At 40.8% G+C, this 27,422-nt stretch overlaps 1 protein-coding gene and 1 long non-coding RNA gene across 3 annotated transcripts in view; one reads left to right on the top strand and one right to left on the bottom strand.

Moving 5' to 3' along the window:
* The first annotated feature begins 255 nt into the window (after positions 1-255).
* Positions 256-26,889, top strand: LOC310706414. Its single transcript, XR_014525855.1, has 3 exons — positions 256-700; positions 1,123-1,207; positions 25,910-26,889. It is a non-coding gene; the product is annotated as an uncharacterized lncRNA (long non-coding RNA).
* Positions 4,839-27,422, bottom strand: part of REPS2 (RALBP1 associated Eps domain containing 2) — an 82,605-nt gene continuing 60,021 nt past the window's right edge. For both annotated transcript variants that reach the window (XM_083501918.1, XM_083501917.1), the window contains 4 exons: positions 15,987-16,070; positions 13,627-13,772; positions 10,722-10,827; positions 4,839-9,556 (listed from right to left, as the gene is read on the bottom strand). In XM_083501918.1, coding sequence (XP_083358044.1) covers positions 9,488-9,556; positions 10,722-10,827; positions 13,627-13,772; positions 15,987-16,070 — 405 coding nt within the window. In that variant the 3' untranslated portion in view covers positions 4,839-9,487. The remainder of the gene's footprint in view (positions 9,557-10,721; positions 10,828-13,626; positions 13,773-15,986; positions 16,071-27,422) is intronic.

Genomic DNA, 27,422 nt, shown 5'->3' with positions numbered 1-27,422 from the left:
CGGCCAGCACGCTCGAAGTTTGTTTGATCTGTGCTGGGATGTAACTGTTTTTCTAACGGAGTCATGGCCTCGTCCAAGAAACAGGTGCAGATAGGAATTGCAGAATCTACTTACCAAAGTTATATAAAAGTTCAAAAACATGGGGGGAACGTGGAGAAACGTTTGTTAAACCTGAGACAAGAGAGGAAATATCGGATAGTGCAGCCTGCATGAGAAAAACCCAGGGAATGGCCCGAGAACTGCCAAGGAAATTTATTTTGTTGTGCAATCAACCTGGACTTGATTATGAGCTAGTCTGAAAGCCATTCCCCAAGGCTGTATTTGTAGTTCTTTGCCTCCCCTTCTAGCCACAAAGGAAACAAGCAGCACAGAACTAGCAAATGAAGTGGAAAGCCGCATTCACAAGCCATCAGCTGGCTGATATATCATAGGGCTCCCTTGCCCACTTGGGTTTTATTATGCTGCCACATGCCTCACCATTGCATCACAATTGCCACTGCAGTGCTGCGAGTTCATTGCAGTCAGGTTGTTGCTCTTGACTCGGTGCCTTTGGCTAAGCCACTCTGTGAATCCTTTTCCCAAAATGGGCAGGACTATCTTTCCTGTTAGCTCACGAAGATTCCGGCAAGGATCCTGCAGGACAGCTTGCAATTCGATGGGTAGAGTTTTTCTCAGCAGAGCAACATGGCAATGGGAAAAGGTTCTCATTCTGAATTATGTTTGTTGCATAGCAGCTAAAAACATGGGAGTTCTGGGTTAGGAGACTTCTAAAGGGGAGGAATTCTGGGGTTGGCATGGAAGGCATAGTTCATAGGATGAGAGGAAGGTTGCTCTGGGCACTTATGGTTTCATTAGGATTATTATTTAGTAAGACAGTGGGTGGCATCTAACAGTTGCTATTTCAACAGATTCTCCCTTAAACTCTTGCAAAAAAAAGAGGGGGGCTCCAGAGAGTTGAAGATTCTTCCTGAACAGTGTAGGGAGAAATCATCAGCCTTCCATGAGTGGAAGTGTCAGGTGGATCAAAACACCTTCTACGAGGGCACCAATTAGATCCCACTCCTTTTTTCACCCGTGCCATTTCAAAGCTTTGCCTCTTCTTTTGCTTCCTCTTGTCCATAGAAGGAATGTAGCACCAACTCAAGTCTGGCCCAACATTTTGCTGCCTGACGTGAAGGACAAGATCTCCCTGCACCGCTGCCAACTGGTAATTGTATCTCACTTCAACACTGGTGATGGGATAGTGCCTTCTACAGCACCCAAATCAGCAGACTAGTTCAGGGGGGCTAAGACAGATCTCATAGCATGACTAGAGGAGGTCCTTAGGAAGGATAGCCAGGGGTGTGCGTGATTGTTGCTTCCACCCCACCTCCCAGCATGTGTCACCTGCGGTGGTTACTTCATTGGTAGGGGTGGCCCTGTATGAACAACATTACTCTGGATTAGCGTGGGAAGACAGTTTGCACAGAAAAGCTCAGACAAGCCTTGTCACCCAAGAAGGTATTATCACTTACTAAGCACTTTCTTCATTAGGTCCCATTCCACATACAGCCCTTGCCCAAAATCCTGGTTCACCTCCACACTCCTCTTACACCCCACAAGCCTTTGAGTCCTACTGTGAAATACTGAGGGTGAGTAACTTCTACGCATTTCCGTGAAGCTAACTAATAAAACCAGCTTGGTGAGAGGTGACAGAATGGGATCAGAATACGAGTAATTAGTTTTACAAAATTTGCTTCCAGTGTCACTGTAGGAATGGCACTCTTTAACAGTTGTTAAATCCCATAATCCCTGCTGAGGATTTGGCCTGTTGAGTTTTATACTGCACCTCGTGCTTTTCATCTTGATGATCCTGGGGAATAGAAGGGAAGGAAGGGCATTTCTTCAGCGAAACCTGCCAATGCATCAGAGAAGCAAGTATGAAACACAAACTGCAGACCAGGACAAAACTGAAATGGAGAGGAACAATTCATCCATTTTGCTGAAGCAAAGCAGGTCTGTGCCTGGTTAGGGTCTGGACAAGAAATCACTTGGCAGCCCCACATATACTTCATGACGCAAGAAAGGTGGAAATAAATCTACCAAATTATATTTGGCAATAAAAACTAATAAAGCACAGAAGGAAAGCATCCAAGGAGAGAGCACTGGATCTTACCTGGCTAAAGCCCTCTAAACATGGCAGCTCTGTGTGAACATCTGTTGGAAAACAGATCAAACTGAGCAGCTTAATGCCAGGGATATTTTTTATCACTGCATAGGTTTCTGTTCAGTGCAGAAGGAGCTGTTCAAGACAACCATGAAATGGTTAATATTAGGAGTGTTCATACATTACATTCAACCAGTGTATAGTCCTTTGTACCTGTGTACACAAATACTGTACATTCGGTACAGTTATGCACATGTAACATTCAATGAGTCTGTCAGGTCAGAGGCATTTCTGGGGAAATGAGGGCAGCAGGCTGCAGCACTTTAGAGCAGCCTTTCTCAAATTTGGGTCCCCAGATGTTGTTGGACTACAACTCCCATCATCCCTGACCACTGGTCTTGATAGCTAGGGACAATGGGAGCTGTAGTTTGGGGACCCAATTTGAGAAAGGCTGCTTTAGAGTGTCTGCTGTTCCTGCTGGTTTTTTCTCTCTCCCCACCCCTCTGCATTTATCTGCTGTTCACCCTCTGGCATCTTTTGGACCCCCTTGGGCTCCGAAATCCACACCAGACAGAGCCATAGTGGGTTGGCAGGGAGCAGAACAGCCCTGCCAACCCCCCCAACATTTTGCTTAGTGGGAAAAATATTTGGGCATGTGGGTAGACAAGACACAGCCAAAAAGGGGGGGGGCAACAGTAGGCCCCACATGTGCAAACATGCATGTACTTCAAATCACTAGCAGGGAGTTACAACTCAGGCAGTGATTCTGCCTTTTCAAAGACCTAACAGGGACTTGGGACCGCAATCCTATATGCAATCTGGGGGTAAGTCCCACTGAACATGACAAGCCTTAAGGGATTGTGCTGCTGGTGTAGTTTGGTTCTGGTGTCTAAATCCAGTTTGGGGAGGTTGTGGAAAGTTCCCAGAATGGACCATGAGAATTGCTACTATAATGTAAAACAAGAATACCCCACCAAAAGACAAAAACAACCCAAGATGCCCCATAGAGAGGATATAAATTACCAGGCAGCCGATGAAACTGGAAGCCACTGTTTTAATGTAAGTGACTAGGCTCCTCCAAGGCAAATCAGAGATTATGGATATCAGACACAGCCGAGGTCCTGTGCGTGTTGTTATCATAAGAGTAACAAAAAAGGAGAAAGGAATTTACGGTAAACAATGAAAGCTCTGTACCAGGCAAGGCAGGTACTGCCAAGTAACCACACCTTAAACCTATGGCAAACACAATGAAATGCCTGATTGTTTAAAACAAATCTGGTACGAAATAATTAGAATATTAAGTTGCTGGCCTCTTTCTACATCTCGGAGTTGGAGGTGCAATTTAATGGGGGGGGGTGCTAGTTATGTGTGCAAGAAGTGGGGGAATCAAGGGAAGCATTGTTTGGCTGTCTACCTAGGAAACATGAAGACTGTATCTTATCATTTTTGTGCTCTTCGGTTTTCTCATAAGTATAGATGACAGAGAAAAAGCTGCATTTTCACCTGTAAGCCCTCAACATATAGGATGCATTTATATGCATTATACACTACACGCTGCTATTTTGCAAGTTTTTTCTGACCACTGTTCCTCCCCCCCCCCTTCTTTGGATGAAGATGTAATTTAGTAGGCTTGATAATCTACGAAAAGGCTGGTTTTTGTCAGCCTCTAAGCACATTTTAACTAGATGTTTGTAGCTCAGAAACTCATTCACAACTCAGGTTAACCTTTCAGGATCTTTGGGAGACTTTCAGCTTTGAAACCTAAGGCAAAGGTCAGGAAAAAGCAACCTAGGAACTGATTCTCAATTTCTGGAGTTTAAGTAAGTGAATCAGGAACATGCAAAACACTTAGGACATGGTGCATTTAGGCAAGCCTGGCAAGGTGTCTCACAGGATAATTTGCCATTGGCTGACGTAGCCTAACCCTTCCCAGGAGACTGCCTCTTCACAGCTGAGTGCTTTGCCCCTGAACATTATCCAAGTTATGCTTTATTAATCAGACCATTTTCGTTGAGATTATGTTAATTACTTGGCAGATTAGGTGCTTATCTCAGAGAGTCACACTATAATCATTTACCAGGGTCTGAGCCTTTAGTGTAGAAGGCCTTGCCCTTCGGAACTCCTTGCCAATAGAGGCTCAGTAGGAGTCGTCCATATTCACTTGCAGACATCTTCTGCATTATTCAGACAGGCCTTTTGAACCTGAGATTCTTTGCCAACCAGCTTTTACTAATGTGTTTTGTTGTGTTTATTGTAATCCTGTGCTTTTAGCCTGTATACTGCATTGCAATATGTTATATGAATGTATGTTTTAAATGTTTAAATAAACAAGCAGTACTATATGTATCCTTGTGTGCGGTCTGAGTGCAGAAGGCAGGAAAGGAAATATTACGCTACTTTTTATAAGTTAATTGAATTCACTAGGTCAAGGAAATTGCATTTGCCCTGCTTATGTGCTATGGTACTTAATAATAAACATTTTAATTTTAAACGTTACACCAAGTTTGTATGTTCTGGCCTCCAAAAGATTTCACATGCATAGTATATAAACTACAGGTTTACTGCCTTATACTTCTGCAGTTGTGAAGACCATATATTTTCGACTGTGTATATGCTAACATATAGCAACATGAAGAAAACATCATAATGTTCCCAGTAATATTTTGAAAGTCAAAAAGTCAGTAGAGGAGCAAAACATATCACATAATTTTATTAACACAGTATCAACAAAATAATAGAACAAGGAAAACTTCAAATATATAATTTCTTCCCATCTTAGTCACTTGGGGTAACAATATTCTAACAAAATAAATTATCTTTTATTTCATAGAATACACAGGCTCATTATCAGTCTTTCCTAATCAGATGTTTATCACACAAAATATTTATTTCTGAATGTGTGCATGTATGTGCAAAAACTATAAAGATTTGGCAGTATTACTCCCTTCCTGAGGCTATTCAAGAATGGAGTAGCAGTTTTTTTAAACAAAACTTCTTCCATGGTCTACAAAATACTCACTTCTCAAGAACAAACTCAATAGCTAGAAAAAAATATTTCATACTTTCTTCATGCTAATGTGGATCAACGCTGACTCCAGAACAGTCCAATATAGAGATTAATTGCTGTATTGTGCATTTCCCAGATTTAATTTGTTTACAGTGGCAACAAAGCTATAAGAGCAAGGAGAGTTCACACTGAACTAATCTGGCGCAATTCTTCCTCAAACACTGTTTATACTTTTATAGAATAATCTTCCTACTGAAGGTAAACAGACTGATGAGAGTCCGTTTTGGAGTAATGTGATTATTAAGGTTCTACCATTAACATCTGAAGGATGTATATTCTGGATTATACAGATAGGTTATGCAATCATGGGAATGTTTAAGGCGTCATAAAAGTTACACTGTAAAATACTTGTCATTAGAATCTAATTTAATATTAAAACCAGGCAACAAGAAAATTTATAATATTTAAACAACTTCCATTTTTTTCATCCAGCTGTTCACTCTAGCAATTGAGTAGAATACCTGAAATAATCTCCCAATAAGAGTAACTAATGAGACGACAGTAGCTGATTACCACCAAAAATGGAAGGGGTGGCTTCCAACCTAATTTTCTCACTGGTACTATCATTTTGCAGAGGATTACCATTTAGTTAAGAAACTAACGGTTTGATTCTTTTATACGTAAGGATCCCTGTTTCAACCAATGTTTTATAACTACTAGCAAAGGTGTTTTATTTCTTGTTAACTTTAAGTATATTTGCATTGATGGCATTCATATTGTGCAGCTATTTTAAATTTTTAAGTAAACTGCAAGTAAATTATTTTCCTTTAATGTGTACTCACTGTACAGCTGAGAAGCCACTATAACCCAGTCTTTAAAGTTCTATTGTCATGCTGCATAGCTTACTTCAATATCAAAATAGAAGGGTAGAGAAGCTAGCAAATTAGCCTGAAATTTGTCAGCATATGCTAAAACATTTATAGGCAGCTTCCTAATACTAAGTCAGACCATCAAGCTCAGTTCTCTCTAAACTGGCAACAGATCTCCAAAGTTTTAGTTGTACACAGAGATGCCAGGAATTGAGCATGGGGCATTTTGCATAAACTGCATGTGCTCTGTCACTGAGCTACAGCTGAGAATCTGTAGAAATTACTAAGATTTTTACTATTCATTTAAGTTATTTATATACTGCTTAATCACCAAGGTTTCTAAGTGGTATACATGAAGAATTTTGTTTTATGAAAACCAGAGCACAATGTATTGGAGCATATTCTTGTCTGTCTAGTTCTGGGATAGAGAATCTGCGCTGGCTGCCCTTGCCCCTTTCAGCTAGCATGGCCAATGCTTTAGTGATGATGCAGTACATCATCATCTGGGAGGGCCACCCTGGTCTGGGCGAAGTGGGCAGGGTTTTCTGTCGCCTGACATTATGCTTACTTTGCAAGGCTATGGAATATTTTCAGTGAATGGTGTGGGTCATATAATGCAGGAAGAGCCCTACCAGATCACACCAACAGGCTGTATAATTCCATACCCTGTTTTTAATAGTAGCCAGGTAGGTCTGTGCGGAGCCCACAAAAAGGCCTCAACGCAGTAGTCCTCGCCTTTTATTTTGCACCAAAATAACTGGTGCTCTCTGCCACACTGTCAGGAGAGGCTCCACATTGGTGCAATGGCCTAATAGCTGTTGATAGTCCTCTGTTCCAGGAATTTATAAAATCTTCATTTAAAGAGATCCAAGCTAGAGGACATCATCACATCTCGTAGATGATGCAGTGAGTGTCTTATGTTAAGGGATGACTTTCAGAAACATGAAACTTAAGGGAGGAAAACGAAGTTACATAAATTTACAGTGGTAAAAATATTTCCCTACCTGCAGCTTCCCCCAAAAGATCACTGTCCCCGTTGCCAGTGCAATTCTAGAATGCAATTCAAGGAATACTTTCTATTAGAATTCAGTCTGGACAAGATTATATATACTTATGAATGTGTACCGCCAAAGAGTCTTACTAGGTTAACAGGACTTCCTTGGAGTGAAGTGTATTAACTGAGTCGGATAGACGACCAAAACAATAATTGCCATAAGGAAACGAGATCCATTTCTCCGAAATGGAGGAGAAATGGATATGTGGAATTCACTGATAACATCAACTCACCAGAATACAAAACAAATATAATTCTACCAAAAAAAGTAAATAAGTGGAATTTTACCAAGTCACATACAGTTAGCCAATGGATATTGCCCACTGCTAAGATATAATAAGCAGAACAAGTTAAGAAATAAGCAAAAACATCTAATTGCCAAAAACAACGAATCTCTAAATTTTGCATTTAATTTTTTTCATCACTTGATACTAAGTTAAATACAAAAGGTGTAATATGAACAGACATGAGGCACAGTTCACAAATCCTATTGTGCTGACATACCATTGCTCCAGCATGTCTCAGCCTTGCATAGCATACAACTGTGAGTAAGTCTGCCCTGTATGAACTATGGCACATTCCTTGTACTTAGCCATTCCAAGACATGTGGGTTTCATGCTGCAGCAGTAAGAAAAACTCACATAGATACTAGTGCCAAGGCACCCACAAGTCAGTTCAGGCAGACCACACACACCAAACCCCATGAACTAACACTACAGGGAGTTATATAACCCAGACTGCCACATAGTCTGAGGGCAATACAGTACCCACCAATGCTGTTGAAATGATTGGAGTAGCTGCAAAGATTCCCAGTCGGGGAACATACCTCCATTCCTTCAACACCAGGTTTGGACCAATGGCAACTACTGGGGTATGCACTGCTGTTTTGGGGGGCCAAATAAAAAGGCAAATTGGGATGATGTGGGGGACTCCCCTACTCCCTGAGTCGAAGCATGGTGTAATTCCCACCCCTTCAGTTTGATCAGGGCACCAACAAAGCCACAGAGCCGCTTTGTTTCTGTGCCAGTACAACTCTATCTTTTCCTGTATATCTCTATGCTTCTCTCGGTCCAAGGGCTTTGCAAGATGTGAAGGGGTCGAAAATGTTGTCTGCAAAGCACAGCATTGGGTGTATTTTTTTACAAAAATAAATAAGTAAAACATTTCATCTTAGGGGTTTTTTTAAGTGTACTTTGCTCTGCTTTAATAAGAACAAAATCAACAACCCAGAGCTCTTTAGAACTCTGCAAGCAGCATTCTAGGCTCAACATTGTAAAGTATATTAGAGACCTGTGCAGGTCTACTGGGAGGCCTATAAAGCCTGTTGGAGGTCACAAACAATTGTCAGGAAAAAGGCTAATGTGAAGCTGCGAAGGTCCTTTAAAAATGTACATGCTAGTATATGCACCATTTGGCAACCTCTTAATTATTTTAAGGTAAGAAAAAGACAAGATCCCCTGGGGTTATGGAGAAAAGTACATTCTTTTTACTTCCCCACAAAAAGCACCTGGAATTTGTCTGCAATTTGGCAGGCCTAATTCACTCTGGAGGCACTTCTGTGCCTATAAACTTAATCCACTCTGTCCAAAAGGGAAACATTTTATCTGTTTTTAGATTCCCCATTATAGTGAATAGGGAACACAGACTTTCATTTTATACTGACTGGCTCAGGAGCCAAACTGCAGATTGTAGTGGAGAAGTACACAGTGTGATTCAGCCATGGTTCAGAATTTTGAAAACAGCAACACAGATAACAGATATCTTGGGACCTGTGCACAAACTCCAAGCAACTACTGCAGAGCGGCTGAGATGCAGGCTTCAGGAAACAGGCAGGGAGTCAACACCCAATGGTAGTTTGTAGAAGGAGATGTGTGTGGGTTGCAAAAGCACACTAGTGTTGCATCCAGAAATGGTCAGTAATCACAAAGTTGAATTTTTTTAAAAAAAACAACAACAGATAATGTACATAAGGAATACAGAGCTTTGTAGGTGCTGCTTTCATTTATTCTAAAACTAGAAAGACTTTAAAGATCACAGATATGTAAAAAGTGATAATCCAGGATGAAGGTAAATATAAGCAAATTTTCTAGACATATATACTATTTAAATATCCCACCCTGATGCATATAAATCAAGAAATATTGGAATAAATAAGTGTTAACAGTAAGAGAGAGATGGAATTGGACTGAGGCATTCTTGAAGGGTCGGTGGGAAAACAAGTTCAATTTCATAGGCATAAGGTTTGACATTCAGATTGTGTACCTTCTTCATCTGCAAGGTAAACTGGTGCAAGAAATGCAAAAGAAACATGGCAGTCACTTTTCCCAAATGATGTTGCCTTAGTGAAAAAAGCTTCTGCCAATATATTGTGCGGTTAAAGGTACTTGAAGCAAAAATTCTGTTACAGAATTTCATAAGACAGTGACAGGTCGGAGCTGCTCCAACTGAGTTTCCAGTGCAGTTCGTTCTTTGTGAACTTCCTAGATCATGCAAACAAACAAACAAACAAACAAACAAACAAACAACAATTAGAATATAGCCCTTAAAGGCATAAATGCATAAAAACAATCATGTCTTAAGATGCAGACTTATAAAATCCACTTTTACAATCACTCCATAATTAATATACTTATAGCACTCACGCCCATGTAAACTGATGTTACAACACTACAGACTTTACACTCAATTAGTGGCTTGGTGAAGCAAGTATTGCCTAAATGTTCCACTGACATTCCCCTATGCCCTGAATGCAGGGCCTGGGATCCTCTTTCAGTTTAAATCTGGGTGCTTAAGGAATTAAACACAACAGTGTATTAAAGTACACAAAGCTTCCAGAAGATGGCTTATTTGAGATGCCACAAACATTAGGCTAGCTCTCGCCAACTGATTTGCCCAACATTATTCCGAACTCTGTTATAATACTAATGTCTACAGCCAGCTGTAACGAGTTAAAGGGGCCACCTCTACACAAGCAATCTTGGAGCAGTAGCTATGAGAGACATCCAGTTAGTCAATCACTGGCCTTATTTTACTAACCACCATTAATTTGAATCTTTTTTCTTTCAACTCATACAAATATAAAATTCACTGACTGGAATATATTAGGCCAAGCACCTCACTGAGATCATTTTGTCACCGCTTGGCAGAAAAGCCAGAACTCTCTTTTCTGTTCCAAGATTACAAAGAAGGTGGGATGGGTGGGGAGAAGAAAGCTGGCTCCAGAGTTCTACAGCAGATTTCTACTCACAAATGGGGCGGTCTGGGATACTGGCTTCCCTTTCCCTCTGCAGTCCCCTAAAAATCTGATCTAGATGGTTGAGGGGGAACCCTGGAGCAGCATGGGGCTGAAGGGGAATGGTGGAGGGATTGGCTAAAATCTGTACTTTAGCTTCTGCTAGATCCAAGCTCCTTCCATTTGTGAAAGGGCGCTTTGGGGTTTAACTCACAGCCCCCACAGCTTAGAGTGCAAGTGATCCTGCTGCTCTCATATTTCAAGATGGGAGAGAGGATATTTGCCTCGGCAAGGTGCACACACTTTGGTTTGCTTCCTGTATTTAACAGTGTAGATGGAGGCATATGACATAGGCTTTAGAGAGCTTCACGACACGTCTAAGCATAGATCCCTACTTGAAGTGTCCTCCTTACCTTCAGCTGTTGCTGGAGTTCACTGTTCAACCGAGCTAGGACCACGTTCGCTTCTTTATTTTTACGGATAGCTGTCTGAATAGCTTTCTTCTGTTTTGAAGACTGTCTGCCAGAGAGTAAAGACAAACCACTTTCAGAAAATGTATCACAGGGCCTTCCTGCTGTTTGGTAAAAAGGGATGCATTATGATACTTACACCTGAGACCAATTAAAATCAAAATGGGGGGGGGGAGGAAATGCATTTACAAAAGAGAGTTGCTATGCAGAAATAAATATTTATGAAATCAGGACATTCAATAAGAGATCATGATCTTGTGGAAATCAGAAATGTAAGGAAGAAATTGTAGAGAATTGTAGAGTTGGAAGGGACCCTGAGGATCATCTAGTTAAACCCACTGCAATGCAAGGATATGTAGCGGTACCATACGGGGATCGAACCCCCAACCCTGACGTTATCAGCACCATACTGTAACCAACTGGCTATCCAGGCATTTTAATAGCCCTATCTGTAGGCCAGAATTCATTTACTATGTTAACCTGGCTCAATTTCCTCATTAAAGCTTATTTCCCTATATACCACTGAACTGAGATCGGCTCAAATGGAGGGATCTCCAGTCTAACACTGCCAATTTCATGGACAGTTGACCTCCTACTACATGACCTGACATGGACAATGGCACGCTTTTATGGATCAGCACAGCTGTCCCCTATATATTAAGGGGGAAACTCACCTTAATAGGTCTAAAGACAGCACCTGTGTTTAACTTTCAGTACAAACTGAAAGTTATAAATACGTTTTTCTGTTTAGTATAAAGAATGAGAAATATATTTTAAAATGTAAGAAGAGCCCTGTTGGCTCAGATCAAAGGTCCATCTGGTCCAGCACTCTATCCCCACAGCTGCCAGTTAGATCAAAGAATCTAGTTCAACCTCCTGCAATGCAGGAATCTCAACTCAAGCATCCATGACAGGTGGTCATCCAAACTCTGCTTAAAAACCTCCAAGGGAGGAGAGTCCACAACCTCCCGAGGGAGTCCGTTCCACCATTGAACAGCTCTTACTAGAAGCATCTTATTAGATGTTTGTGGGAAACCTAGAAGCAGGACCCTACTTTTCAAAGTACAATAATCTATTTGAAGTCCTCTGCTACTCGCCTTCACCAGAAATAAATAGCCATCATGACTACTGATATTATCTTTGGTTTTTAAAAAGCAAGTTTTTTGGTTTTTGGTTTTACTAGCATATCTGCACCTACTAGTATTTCCCCTATGGAAACCTTATTAAGAACATTTGTATACAGATATGTTTGCTGCCCCCTTTATTAGTTAATATTTTCATGGTTTTTTCCACCTGAGAGATAGAGGTAGTATGCATGTTACAAAGCAGTAGTAAAAGCATAAATAAAACTCATTTGTACTCCCCTGCTTCTTTGTAGCATGCAAGAGACCAAAGAAGAAGAAGAAGAAGAAGAGTTTGGATTTGATATCCCGCCTTTCACTCCCCTTCAGGAGTCTCAAAGCGGCTAACATTCTCCTTTCCCTTCCTCCCCCACAACAAACACTCTGTGAGGTGAGTGGGGCTGAGAGACTTCACAGAAGTGTGACTAGCCCAAGGTCACCCAGCAGCTGCATGTGGAGGAGCGGAGACACGAACCCGGTTTCCCAGATTACGTGACTACCGCTCTTAACCACTACACCACACTGGCTCTCCAAAGTTATGATGTCACAAGGTAAAACAGAATTTCCAGTATGAGTCTTTAGATTTTGTACATCCATCTGTTCTATTTTTTTTTTAGTGAATATGTTAGCAATTTTCATCTTGAGAGAAAACCAAGAAACTGGAAAAACAGGGGAAATATAGGCTAGATAAGCAGAATTGTTCCTGAGAGAAGCCTTTTATGATTTTCTGCAAGGTGTTAGCAGCTCTTAAATGACAACGTGATCAAAGGCAGATACATTTGTTTTAAAAACAGCACAAAGTCCATGTGAAAAAAGTGGAGTTAGCTTTCCCACTCTCTAAAAAGAGAGGTGACAATTTGATCTTTGGAAGAGAATCCCAATGTTTTTTCCAGAAAGTCTTCCCCCTGCTTCTTCACTGCCCTCCGCCATATCCTTCAACACTCTAGCTGAGGAAAACAAAAATATGCTTATTTGACTGATAAGTAAACTCCAGTCATTTACTGTTCTCAAAATAGGACTAATTTGTTATGCCAGCAGCAAATGCATCTGTTTTGAAAGAGTCAATTAGGCTCTACAAACAACACTAATACTTTCAGTTCACTTAAAAACTCTTAGGAAGAGTTCCAGCCTTCCACATTACTTGCCAGAAATGCATACTTCAGAAGGGTGTGGCTTTATGCCACCACTTTTCAGGTACTACATGGGATTAGAAAACTTAAAATAAAAATAAAAAATGGCTGCATGGATTCAATGGCCAGGCAGTTATTCCTTCGTTGTACTGGTTCCAAAACACATTTCAACAGCCCTCAAAATCTTGGAGCCAGAACACTAGAACAGGTATCAAAGTTCATCTATTCAGTCTCTTGCCATACACCAGGATTTTCCGCCTACATCTCTCCATAGATTAACTGTCCCTTTCCAGATTCCCGCCCCTGCCCACCCCTAATCCACAGAAGAGTATTTCAGAAGGCTAGATGTCTTTTTCAGCGAGTCTGCATGCTCTAAGTACTAAGAAAAAACAAGTGAGTTGCATAAGCTGTGTCAGCATCTGGTGGTTGTGAATTGCCCAAACAAAATTATTTTCAAACTTCACATCTGGAAGACAGTGGAAGGAAGTGCAGCTCACTTGCACTTTTTCCACATTCATTTTTTTTAGAATGCTTTATATCCCTCCATGTTGCCACAAAGGCCTCTCCCCAATTTCTCATAAAAGTCAGCCTTTTTACTTTGGGATTGTATGGTGGGATTTGATGGCAGGCAAGGAAGGGGCTACACTTTTCGTGGGAGAAAGTTCCTGGTTCTCTAGCGTCTGGCTTTCAGGCCGGAATTTCCTGCGAATCGGTTTTGATGGTGGTTGAGTAAGCAACACCTCCTGTGGGGGGAAAAAGAGAGCAATGATTAAAATAACTATTGATGATTCATTAGGAAAACAACACAGCCATCAGAATCTCATTAACAATTTTTTCGGACCCAAAAGGTATTGTTTACTTTGGCTCTGTCTATCCTCATTCCCTAGACCACTTTAATTTATCTCTGTTATGGCATCATCTCTTAGGAACTAGTATCTTCATACCTGGAGTTCCTCAGGAATTAAAAGAAACCAAAAAATCAGTGCAGCTTGAGAGGTTCCATTCGCTATGTTGATTCAAAATGGCATCCAAACTTTATCTAAACATAGATGAAAGTTTGCTCCTTGGTTTCCGGAACCATTGTGCAAAATTTAGCTGCAATTGGTGCAGTTCTGAAAATTTCAGTCTGCCATCTAGATTCAAAATGGCACCTAATTGTAGCCATAATACACACAAACAACAACAACAACAACAACCCATCCTGCTTCTTGATCTCAGAAACCAGCATGTAAAATCTGGCTACAATATCTTAAAGTGTTGTCCAATCCATTGCTAAGAATAAGAGTTGCCTAACATCATAATTATGCTCTTAATTTTTGTTTATTTCAGTAGGACCACCACAATGAAGATTCTTCTGAATCAGTTTATTTTGGACCGAGACAATATTCCAAATGCAAACTGGAAAATTACATCACAAGTAGTCACTAAGAGATTAAAAAAAGAGTGGTGGTAGAATGCATGGAAAGGAAAATTTGCATTATGAACTCATAAATGAACACATTCAATGGAAACATAGTTGATGACATAAAAACTCTAACTTTGTAGGTTGAATTTTAACTACTGTATTTTCTGTATCAGTATAGATACCAATACAGTATATATGCATTGACAGTATATACAGTAGCCCATGCATTGACAACTAAAACAAGACTTAGAGCTGGAAGAGGGGGGGGGGAATACATCTTACAGTATAACATTGCGTATTTTCAGCTGATCAGGTTTTTATATGGTCAATCTGCATTGGTTTCCAATTTTCTGTATGTACTCCAGGTGCAATTCTCTGCCACTTTTGTGGCAAGGATACCTCATTTTTCAAGCACTGGATGCACTTATATACCTGAGAGAACATTATTATTTCTCCAGATAACTCTTACCTATTGCCGTTGCTACAAGGAAGGTGCCTTGATATTGTTATAGCACCCATAAGATACTACTTGAAATATGAAGGGTCTCAGGCTACACATCACTTCCTTTTCCTCCATGCATGTATTTATGCTGTTGTGTGAATTTATTGCTACCTATCACCCACTTTTCTGAAGCAATCAATAAAGCAAGAACTATGATCCCAGCCTGAATCTTCCTTCCTTCTTTCCTTCTCCTCTTCCGGTCCCTGCCTCTACCTTCACTCAGCACCAACAGTCAGGAAGCTAGTGTTCAGCCAGTTTCCAAAATACGTGGTGGGAAAGTCTGAATAACTTAGTACTCCAGTTAACCCCCCTTTCCTTAGAGCCCCCTTCCCTTTGTTCTAGTAAACCCCTCCCTTTAGGAAACAGAACCGTAGGAACCTCAGTGTTCAGCTCTCATCAGTCCCTCTCTCACCAGTACTGTTCCAACTTGCTTCAGTTTTCATGGGATTCTTCCTGGGATACATTGCTCCAGCCTTACAGCCTCACTCCCCTATGTCCTTATACTGACTACCTTTGTCACATTCCATTTCTCTTATCTGTGTTTCAGATTTAGCTAGGAATGTGAAGGAACACACAGCTGCCTGTTCCCTCTTTTAAGTTGCTCATATTTTTCCATTACTTTGAGAAGAACCCAAGATGCCTCGCTTAAGAAATGCAGAGTGTGGGGCTCAAGGGAACCAAAAAAAGGCTTGTCTCCATTCAGCTTACACCTTTTGCCTCCTGGGAAATGAAAACAATCCATAGCTTGTTTTCATGGAGGCACTGCGGACCACCACAACCATGTTTTCTCCCAAAGAACCATGGTATCCAGTAACCTTCTGTGTGCAAAGCATGAACTTTACATATAAAAATGACTCTATCGGTTTGTCTGTGGTAGGAAAAATATACAAGTTGCACTCATGAGGTGTCACAATAGATTGCTCCTTTTGGAACAGTGATGCTAGTGCTATTTCTTAGTGTCCTGATCTTCAGGAGAAGTCAGTATGTGGAACTATTTATCACCTTTATGGGTTTGAAATGAAAAGAGAAAACTATATGCCTTGACCTTACCTTTTTTGCTGGGCTGCCTTCTTCAACTTGTGATGAGGACCTGTTCATTGGCAAATGCATTTCAATCTGAGATTCTTGTTCCATCTGTAACAATAGACAAGACACCATAACACCAAAATTGCTAGCAGCCACCCACCAATCAAAACTAGTTTTCAACACTTAGTCACACTCCAGTGTGACCAACAAAAGAAATAGGAGCAGGCTTTGATTTTCAGAGGCTGGGAAGCTGGTTTAGCTGCTACTGCAGCAGTGATGTCTGTGAATGAACCCCAGAAGTTAATGGCTGCCATTCACTCTAATGAGAAAAACAAAAGTGTGCTACATTTGTGAGCATTATTACAGTACAAGTGAAATAAAATCTGCTCCCTATCCCTGACACTAGGTGGCCTGCTTTCCACCAACAAGAGATTCAGAGGCGCCTTGCCCCCAGCCAAGGATCCACAAAATATACAAGTCCTACTCCCAACTGCAGTATACACAGTCATACTGCTAACATATAATGAAAAGAGATGTGATTCACCTAGCACTGCAGCTACACAACCTCCAGTCCTTTTAATGCTGCAGTCCTTACCTGGTAGCAAGCTCCACTGAACATAATGAGAGTTACATCTGAGTAAACATGCACCATAAAACAGTTTTCAGAGATCACAGAGTCTGAGGAGCAGCAGTGCTTGGTGAAAACAAACCCAGATTAGGAAATTAGTACTGCAATTTTAAATATGCGAGAGCATGGCGAAGGATCACATCTGTGGTTTCCTCCGCTTAATACAATAAAAAACTTTCTTTATTTCCAGCAACAGTTTAATTTCTGACATGTGGTCTCCATTGGCTACATGGAAAGCAACGTTATGGAACTGTGCAATGGGACTTATTTCCAACTAATCCAAGAGAGTTTTAGGATTGCAACACCAACACACAACAACAATTATATAATCAAATTATGCAAAGAAGAACATTCTAAGGGGGAAAACAATGGTGTCTTATTTATATTAAAATAAATAGCTAGCTTTTAAGATCCTGCCCCTGACAAAAATTCATCATGTAGCAAATGAAAACAAAGTTAAATTGAAACCAGCTAACCAATTTGATAGTCCTCTTTTTATGCAAAGACATAGTTTTAGCGAATCAATGAAGTGACAGTTTATGAAGCCTGACAGCTTCCTGGAAAGGCTTATTGGTGTACATAAGTAATGTAATATCTGCCTGCACTTATTTTACACACACTAAAATTTGGCATTTCTAACTTCTGCAACAATAAATGACCCAACTGCATACAGTGGAACCTCAGCTGTCGAATGTAATCCATTCCAGAAGACCGTTCAACTTCTGAAACGTTCAACAATTGAGGCGCAATTGCCAGTCAGCAAATTCCTTTGAAAAAAGGGAGAAACGCGTCTCATTCACTTCCAGGTTGTTGGCGTTTGGGTTCCAAATTGTTCGGCTTCCGAAGCATTTGACAGCCGATGTTCCACTGTATATTCAAGTTGCCATGTGAAGGTGCCAACTTGCTGAAGGCAACTGTATCTGGCTCTGGTCAGTGCCTAGATGGGAGGCCTTACTAGAACCCCCCCCCAAAAAAAAATGTACACCACCTTGGGTGCCATGATGGAAGAAATGTGCAATATAAATGTAAGAAAACATATGAAAGATAAAAATTAAATAAAACCAGTGACATTGACTATATTGTATCTCTCATTCTAACACAGTAGTAGCTGGGAAAAGATTGTAGGCAGAAAATGGAAGCTTACTCTCCTTTAGCAAGGTATACAAATGTAATTAAAATATACATCCAGGGTTGAGCCACAGAACTGAAAACAGAGGCAAAATTAAACTCCAGCTTTGTCCAACTTTTCTGAAGAACCTGACATTTTCCAAACACCTGGGATGAAAAGTCACTTTGCTTCTGACATTTAATTTGTGTGCCTGTGTATGCATATGCAGAGAGTCATAATCTTTGAGTCAAATCAAAGGATCCAGAATTCAGAACGTTGTAGATGCATGAAATGCATAGGCATACCCAGGGATTGGTGAAACTGGCCCTCGTCAGGGGCGCAGGCTGCATGCACAAAAATTACCCCAGAGATGAGGGGCTCATTAGTTAATAAACTAGGTAATAACTTTCCCATGTTTACAAGGTTTTGTACTCTTACATTTGATTTGTTTTATTTCATCTACAGAAAAGCACTGTTTAACCAGTCTAATATCAATGAAAAGAGAGACCGTCTAAAGAGGAGTAGGAATCAATGCAGCCTTTTGCTCCTTCCTTGGGTATGTGGGGTCTGGCAGATGAAATGGCTCAGTACCAAATTAAGGGGGAGAGGAGAAGAAGAAAGCAGCCGCAGCACCAAATCTGTAGCCCCAAATATGGGGAGTGGGTGGAGGGTGACATTCAGTCCACGGGGAAGGGCAAGCAGCAGCAGCAGCTACTGTGGCTGGCAGAGCTGCAAAGCTGTCTTGTCGTCGTCGTCGTCCCGTTCCCCCCCCCCCGCCCCGAAAGAAGCCACCGCCTGTGATGAGCAGGCAGGCCAAAGAGGGTTGTCAGCTGAGCGCTCCCAAGCAAGGCCTCCTGGAGCATTGTGAGGCTTGGTCTCCTCCCTGTACAAATCAGGGATCAGCCTCAAACACTCACAGTTATTTTGCCCCTACAGATAACCAGTTTATTGAACATTCATTCTGATTTGCTTGCACAAAGCTCACACGTTAGATTACATCTGGCCATTATTGAGTTGTTAGATGACTGTGAGCATTTGCTCTGCATTCTTCCTGATTTGCTTATAGGGTGTTTAGATGGCTTCTCGTTACTCGTTCTTTCATCCCACAATTGTCAATGCATTTCCAAACTGCAAAAAGTCCATATTTATTTATTTTTTTAAAGTGGATTGGTTGTGCTAAAGTGACAGAATCCACTGTTAACTGCACCCGTTGAGAGTTTACCTACGTGGCACTATTCCTTCGGTTTTCTCAGTACAACCCTGAGATAAGAAAATGTCATTTGAAACACAATAAGCCTGCTCTTCTTTTCTGGCGGCCTTTAATTGTCTTGCCCTCTCTGGTGCTCACATCAGCCTCAGCACAGTGTATCTCTTGTTGGCATCTGTCTGTTTCAGGAGACAATGAAGGAGTGCATCTTTGGGGTGGGAGAGTTACAGCACTTGCTGTGGCTGTAGAGAGTGATACAGGAAAGACATGTTTTGTTGCAGCTGGGGCAGATGAAGGTGCCTGGATGTGCAGTTTTAGATGCACCTTTGCTTTTCCCCCCTCTGCGCTCATCCCAGTGGTCATTCCTCCTCTGGTCACTGCTGTGGATACACAGCCTGACCGTCTCTAGTTACTGCAGTCTTCTGCAAGGGATTCCCACATGGCGGGGTTGATATTACCAGCCTGCATGTCTCATTTGCAGGGCGTCAACTGTCTATGTACGAACATGATCAGTATATCTAAATCTCCAGAGGCATACCTAGAGTCCCTTGTACCAGCAACGCACCACTGCTATTGCAGCAAGATCAAACACAGGAGAAGTGATGGGGGTGGCACCGATATAACTCCTTGCCAAGGCCACCAGGGACCTGAGGTACACCTCTGATGAAATCTAGATAAATCTAGATTCAGTGGGCACCTTCTGTGCCAGCTTTTAAATGCCTGCTGAAAACTTCTCTATTCTGCCAGGAGACAATTAGGAGTATATTCCCCACAATGGTCTACTGATGTTTGTTTTTTAATTCATTTTTGCTTTTTACCTGTTTTTTTTACTTTTTGTGATTTTATTGGTTTTATGTTTTTAAATTGCTGTAAACTACTAATATATTTTTATGATATGGCAGTTTATAAATACTTTTATACATCATAAATAGATGAATGAAATCCACACAACCTGGCTGCCCAAGTGCTGTATTCATTAGAACCATGATAAACTTCTTCCCCACATAAGAAGAACCCCACTGTATCGGACCAAAGGCTGATCAAGTCCTACAGCCTGTTCCCCAGTGGCCAACCAGGTGTTTCTGGAAAGTCCACAAGATAACATGAAAGCAATTAGCAATTTCCTGATGTTTTCTCCCCAGAACTGGCATTCAGAAGCATACTGCCTTAGTTACTAGAAGATGCAGATATAACCTTCATGACTGGTAGACATCAATAGCCTCATCCTCTGCTGGCTTGTCTAATTTCCTTCCAAACACATATAAACTGGTGGCTGGTCACCATATCTTATTGTCAGCAAATCCCATAATTTAACTATGTGCTGTGTGAATAAGTACCTCATAGAGACTGTCTTCACATCAGAAAAAGTATTGTGTGACATGGTCCTAATTTTGTAATATATTAGGAAAAGAGAAAAGCCAACAGTGCAGATGCTAAATATATCTGTAGCTCTAGATCACAGAATTATATAAAACCATTGTTTGTTCCACATTAAAGTTGGACAATAAGAGGGTTCTGACAGAGTTCGTGATGATTTAAGAACAGGATTAAGATACGTCCACCCATTTCACGATCTGTTAAAGGAACATAGTGCCTAAGTTTCCCTTCTGCTTTTTCTTTTTGGCTGCTGCTACATATACAGATATGCTGCTACTACTACTGTGAGCTTCCTGTACTGCCAACTGCATTATTTGCCAAATAAGTATAAAATATATTTTCTCTGGGAAGCTTCAACAACAAGAGCAGGAAGCCAGCTATGCATTCTGCTGTGTGTGTTGTGTGTAAATTCCCAAACTGTAATGGGTGCTAAAGTCCTGTTACATGTGAACTATCAAGATCAGATGCAGAGAATGAGTGCACCAGCTCCATTAAAAAAAGCATCATGCTGACATGCCCCGTATGCATCTGATTAGAGAGAAACAAAGCAGTATGTAACAGCTCTGCACCAACATTGTACAGGCACCACAGCTGTATTCCTTCATGATGCAGAACATGTGAGTCAGCTGTTCATTCAGTGATGAATCCATTGTGCAGTGTAAACTGAATGCATAATCGGCACGTTGTGGTTATGTAGTAGTGCAGATACATCCTTAGGGCAGCTCAACACTGTACATTTAAAGCATATTCAATGCACAGTTAAAGCACAAATAAATCTGGGAAGTGTAGTCTGTTACGGGTGCTAGAAATTATATCTCTGTGAAGGGGAAACTACAGGCCCCAGGATTCTTTGGGGGACGTTGTATGCTTTAAATCTATTAACATACCTTAAATGTCTAGTGCAGAGGTCAGCAACCTTTTTCAGCTGTGGGCCAGTCCACTGTCCCTCAGACCTTGTGGGGGGCCGGACTATATTTTTTTTGGGGGGGATGAACAAATTCCTATTCCCCACAAATAACCCAGAGATGCATTTTAAATAAAAGGACACATTCTACTCATGTAAAAACACACTGATTCACGGACCGTCCACAGGCCAGATTGAGAAGGCGATTGGGCCGCATCCAGCTCCTGGGCCTTAGGTTGCCTAACCCTGGCCTAGTGTGAATCTGCCCAAAGATAAATCATGGTACACGTAAAATATGAAAGGATGGCATTCAATTACTACATCCTGTCAGCATAAGGATTTCCACGTCTGCAATGGGACCCCCCCCCCCCCGTGTGTGCCCTGCACCCCTCAAACAGGTTTCACTTTGCGAGAAATCTTTGTGCCACTGGAACTTTCATATAGCACAGCATTGTGTTTGGCTGATTAACTGAGAACCACCAATAATAGTGTTAGAGAATGCAATGGAGGCAAGTTATCTCACTCAAAATAAAGGTTTAAAAAAGAAGAAGAAAGGAAAATGGGATAAATGGTTCTAAAAAGTTATATTCCCCAGAGTTGCATTAGTTTCTGCCTCCAGATTCTGGCCAAGTTTAACAAGCTAACACTTTGCAGCTGCACACCTAGCACTCCCCCCACCCCCATTTCTATCTGTTCCATCTTATTTGCTTTCAGCTAGTTGTTCGCCTCAGTGGGACTTCTAAAAAGCGCTCAGAACTTACGTAACACTGTTTCCTGAAAAGAACACAGTGTGACATGCAATTTAAAGGGCATCTGAAAGTGTCACTGCACTCATTACGTAAAACTGAATAAGCTGCTGAATGAAAAATTATAACTGCTCTCCTAATTAAAATACTATTTGAATAGTTGTAAAATATCAATTATTCCATAAATACATTCCACCTATAAGGCAGCAGTACTGTCATCCAACTCATTTCCTGAGATTTCATAGTGAATTGTTCAATTTTTTCTATCTCCATCAAATTCAAGTGTCTCCATTTAAAGGTCCCTCCTTCTCAATCTCATATTCTAAATGAGACTAGAGTTACGCTTCGAGACTTGAGGATGTGTCACCCCCCCCCCCGTTACCTTAATCCTGGCTGACACTGAGGAAGCTGTACAAAAAGCAACATAAATATATCACCAGGCAAGGGAGTGGAGTGCTTGCCAGTAGAAAAACAAGCGCCAACATTAAATGATAGCTTTTATGGACTCCTTGCAGTTTTGACATCAAAATAATTGATGAGGCAGCATTTCTTACTGTTTTCTGGCTTTTTCTGTGCCATTGAGATAGGACAGGAACAACAATTAACCTTGGGTTTTCCCTTCTGGGCTGGTACAGTACTGTGTGCTACCACAGAATCCAAGGACTGATAGGGACCAGCATAATCACTAGGCTAATATTGAAGGTATCAGCCTCCAGGCATTAAAATCATATCCACAGTGATTTTTTTTTTTATACCCCCACCAAACCTTTCACAGACTTACATTTCCCAACCTTGATTACAAGGGGGTGGGGGCCTTTTCCAGAGATGCCCAATCAAGTTCATGGAACAACCTAGGAAAAGCCAAGTTGCTGTTTAGGGGGGTAGCAAGGAGCACCAGGCTGTGAGGACCCTATTCCATTGTGGGATGCTCAACTCAAAATCTATACTACACTCAAGCTGCATGGAGAGGTCTGGTGCAACATAAATATATCAATATTATTTCAAGTAAGAAAATAACCAGGTATGAACATGAGGTTGACAGTCTAACTGGTTGTCATATCCTTAAAGTGCCACCTAGTGGAAACTGTCACAATAGTTCAATAAGAGTGAAACACACACTCACAAGGTCACTTGCTTGGCAAAAGCTGGCAGTTTCAAACATCTACAGGTGAAACACGTGAATTTAGTTAACTCTGGAGAACATGTATGAGAGCATGAACTTAACTGAACTTTCTAGTTACTCTGACACCTTTCTTATCCACCACTATCTGGCAGCTGAAATGAAAATATGTAGATGCACCTGTGTTGTGCTAGGTAAAAAACAACACCACAGGCTCACAGCACAATAGATTTATGTTCACATGAAGATGAACATCAGATTCAACTTCTAATGTGCTTTACTTGTTCTGCTGCCACTGAGAGCGGCTTTATGAATGAACTAAATTCACCTATGTGGTCACCATGATTGGGAATGGCTTCCCAGTCTGTATGCAGCATAAATCAGCTTGCATGTGTAATGTAAGAGAATCAAAATGAATTCTGCCCACAACTGAATTTAGTTGTGTGCAACCCTAAAGAGCGATTCATATGACCATCTCTTTATGTACACTTTCTTCCTATGACTTTATTTTTCAGAATGGCTACACACATAGGCATATGGCTACACACATAGGCATGTTTTTCCTAAACAAACATAAAAGAAGGAAAAAAACCAGTCCATGTATACCATACCCACCATGCACGAAAACTGAGCAATCATCTATTTCTCTGCATATGCAGGCAACTCCCCATTTGCGTGGGGTTGCAATCTGGGTCATTGCGTGCATCAGCTGTCATGCCCATCCTGTCCCCTTCCAAAACAGAAAATGACACACATGTCAGCGTTCATGTATCAATTGGACACACCATTGCATTAAGAATGGTTTATTTTCCCTTTAAAGTGTTCCTAATTTTAGGTCCTTAAATCTGTTTTTCCATCTCTTCCTCAGAAGCAGCTAGACCTTTTCGGTTCAATTTGTGAACCTACTATTTAGCACAGTGAAACATCAGATTCTTTTTTGCAGCTTGTTGTAGAAGCTGAAAGTGATAGCATAGAAAGAAAACCTATAGGGATGCAAATGCAACAAGCTGCCAAAATCTTGCTGAGCCAACTGCTTTTGCAGCACTCTGCAATCCTCAAATTTTGATAAGCTGCTCTTTAAAAAAAGAAAAAAGAAGAAGCTGTCTGAGAGTCAGTGATAAGGTTTAGGGCAAAGGAAGTAACATATATAAATCACAAGAGTGCTCAGCGCTTTTAGAAGCAATGAATAGGACCTTGATGGAAATATTACCAATCTTTCATACTCCAGCTTCACAAAACCAGATTAAAGTAAGATAGAAGGCGGTATGTGTACTCTTCTATGGCTGTATTAATAGGTTGCTTGGTGTGATTTTTTTGGGTGGTTTTTTAAAAATACATATAATACAGAACGAAAGTATTATTATTATTTTTTGCAGTACCAGAATTCCTTAGGAAACATTTCATGTATTCAGCCAACAAGCTCTGTAGTACACAGAGCTTCCTCTGCCTTTAAACCTATTTTATCATGCCACTGAATATTTATGTTAAGACTTGCACTTTAAATCCGACTGAATTGTACTCAGGTGATGGAGGATAGCATAAGTAATGCTATATAGCAATTTCTATCATTTCATTAAGGCAATGATTGCAATTAATGTCAAATGTGCTGTTGACTAGAGCAAGCCCACAAATGTTATGGAAGGTAAGTTTCTCTTACACTCTGTAAGGTGCCATGCATACTGACGGCGATATATACAAAATAATACTATAATTTTTTTGTTATTAATTATATATCCATATACTGTTGGACACAGATCAGGGGTAACGGATTTGGCTGTCAGTTGAAGCATTTAAACAGTGCCTGCGCCTATGCTCAACCAGTTTATTTGTAAATAAACTTACTTACTGCAAATACCAGAAGCTTCAAGTGAACTCCCTAAAAAGGTAGCTAAAATCAGTTAAGCACTGTGCCCCTCAAACCTTTCACCACTCTGGAAAGTTGGGGTGTACATAACATTACTGTTTTTTCTTATTATCTTGTGTTGTTAGCTGCTTTGGACTGTTTAACAGTTGTTAAGTAAACAACTGTTTTCCCTCTCAATAAACAATAAACAACCATTCCAGCTTGATACATAGACTATTTTCATTTTCTCTTTCTTTCTTTCTTTCTTTCTTTCTTTCTTTCTTTCTTTCTTTCTTTCTTTCTCTCTCTTTCCTGCCTTCCTTTCCCTTCCTTCTCTTTCTCTGTATCTACAGATATACTCATATACATACATGCATGTATATATAGCAGACAAATACAGAATGCAGCTGCACTAGATAAGTGGTGCTTCACACACACACCCCGATGTCCCCAGTCCAAGAGATGACACCTGACTCCTGCTAGCACAACAAATGCTTAAGACCTGAATAACTTTGCTAAGCAATCCTCCTTGACACACTACAAACGCCATCTCTGACATCATTACTGACACCCAATACACAATTCATATTTGTGCAGATATAGTACTTTTTCAAAAGGTTTTCTCGTGTGTGCACGCAAGAGAGTGAGAATGCTGTGCATGTATATCCTTTGCAGCACAAAAGCCCTCATGTAGCCCTTTTGTAAGAAAAAATAAATGCGAGGCTACAATTTGACCTTTGCAGTAATGTCTTGCCAATATATGAACACTTTCCTTTTCCTTTGAAGGGCATATAAACCCTTTTCATAGCACCAGAATCTATACCCCCTGTGGGTTTTAAAAGAAGAATGATTTCCTATTCTACATGACATAATGTCAGAACTCTTGTGGGCAGATGATGAATAAAGCAGAGCGATGTGAGTACTTTGGGTAGCAAAAATAAACCACTTCCTTAATTGAATGGCAAATATTACAAGGCTATAATATATGTGTATATTCGCCCCCTTCTTTTGCAGGACTCTGAAGTTTCAAGATCTCTAGCATACGTTAGATTTATTCCACCTGAATGTACCAGAGATGCAACTGAAGCTCATACTCCATCAACTCTGCTCAGACTCCACACTACTCACTGGGATACAAATTTAAACCCTGGACATAAGCAGCTCCAATAAAACTATGGGCTAGACCCATACACTTCAGGGAGAGGGAGAATTCAACCTTAGGGACATCCGAATCTTGCCTTTCCATAGAGAAATGGTTCATGTTGCGCAGAGATGTCACTATCCTTATCAGTTTACTCTTGCCTGTCTTCTTCTTTGTTACCTAGGATTGCCCAATCAGTCTGAGGTGGGAAACTTGTGGTTGTTGTAACGGTGGTGACTCAGCAAATCTCTCTCTTACATTGGAGTATTCCTTCTGTCCGGCCTCAGCCTCAACCTAATTGCCTTCTGTCTCAGGTGCCCCTTTGCCTCAGGCAGTCAAGTCTTTGGCTATGTTGCCCCAAAAAGCCACTGGGGTTGGGGGCTGCTCCATACTTTTGCTCAGGTTTGTTTGACTTTGTGGTGCCTTAACAGGAGTGGATTGCCCTAGCTAGATCTCTTCCTTTGTCTCCTCTTCCCCATTCCCCTGCCTCTTTTCCATGTTTGTTGTTTTCTTCACATTAGGAAGGAACCTCAAAGAGCGAAACCAGTGTAATGTTCTCCAAGTTTCTCTACAGAGCAGTGGTTCTCAAACTTTTTTCTCTGGTCCACACTTTCAGAATAAAAATATGCTCGTGCCAGACCAATCTTTTATTGATAAGAAATACACTGGAAAACAAAAACAAACAACTCCTAAAAGTGCTTGTTATATAAGCTGTTGGTGCATGAAGGTGAATTTGGGTAACCTGTGCATAATCTTGCAATAATTAACCATCCCGCCATTCTGTAACATTTATACTTAGCACTTCAAGCTACAAAACCATTTTACATATTGACCACCATTATGAACATTATGTCTATATACATAAACAAACCAACTTATCTGAACCCAAATTGGGACTCAGTGGTTCTTGGTATTTCCCCACAAGTAATTGAACTGAAGAGAGGTACAGCGCAATGGCCCGCATGCTGTGCAACAAGCATCAGATTAAAGATCTCAAATATCATGCCTATATGGTTGCATGAGTTAACGCATGAATAAAATGCAAATAAGGACACTTGTAAAATTGGTAGCAGCTGATTCATCCATTACAGATTGGCTCCGATATGTGCAAATAATTGCTCATTCAACTGTTCTATTTGTGTGAGCAATCGGCTGCCCAAGAAGCATGTGGGCATGGAGGATGCCAACAGAACCCTTTGATAGCAGGAAAGCTGCCACACAGGATGGTGTCCCAAATCTCTAGCATAACCCACATTTCTCTCAGCCACCTAATCTAAATTTGGGGTCTTTGAAAGAAAATGCTGCTCAACTACTGCATTCATATAAAAAGAGTGTGGTAATTCTTTGTAACCAAGTGATTGGAAGGAAAATATTTATTTTGCATTG

The sequence above is a fragment of the Podarcis liolepis genome (genome assembly GCF_965112155.1).
Source record: "Podarcis liolepis genome assembly, chromosome: 4".
Classification (NCBI taxonomy): Eukaryota; Metazoa; Chordata; class Lepidosauria; order Squamata; family Lacertidae; genus Podarcis; species Podarcis liolepis.
This window is presented reverse-complemented; position numbering and strand designations above follow the sequence as displayed.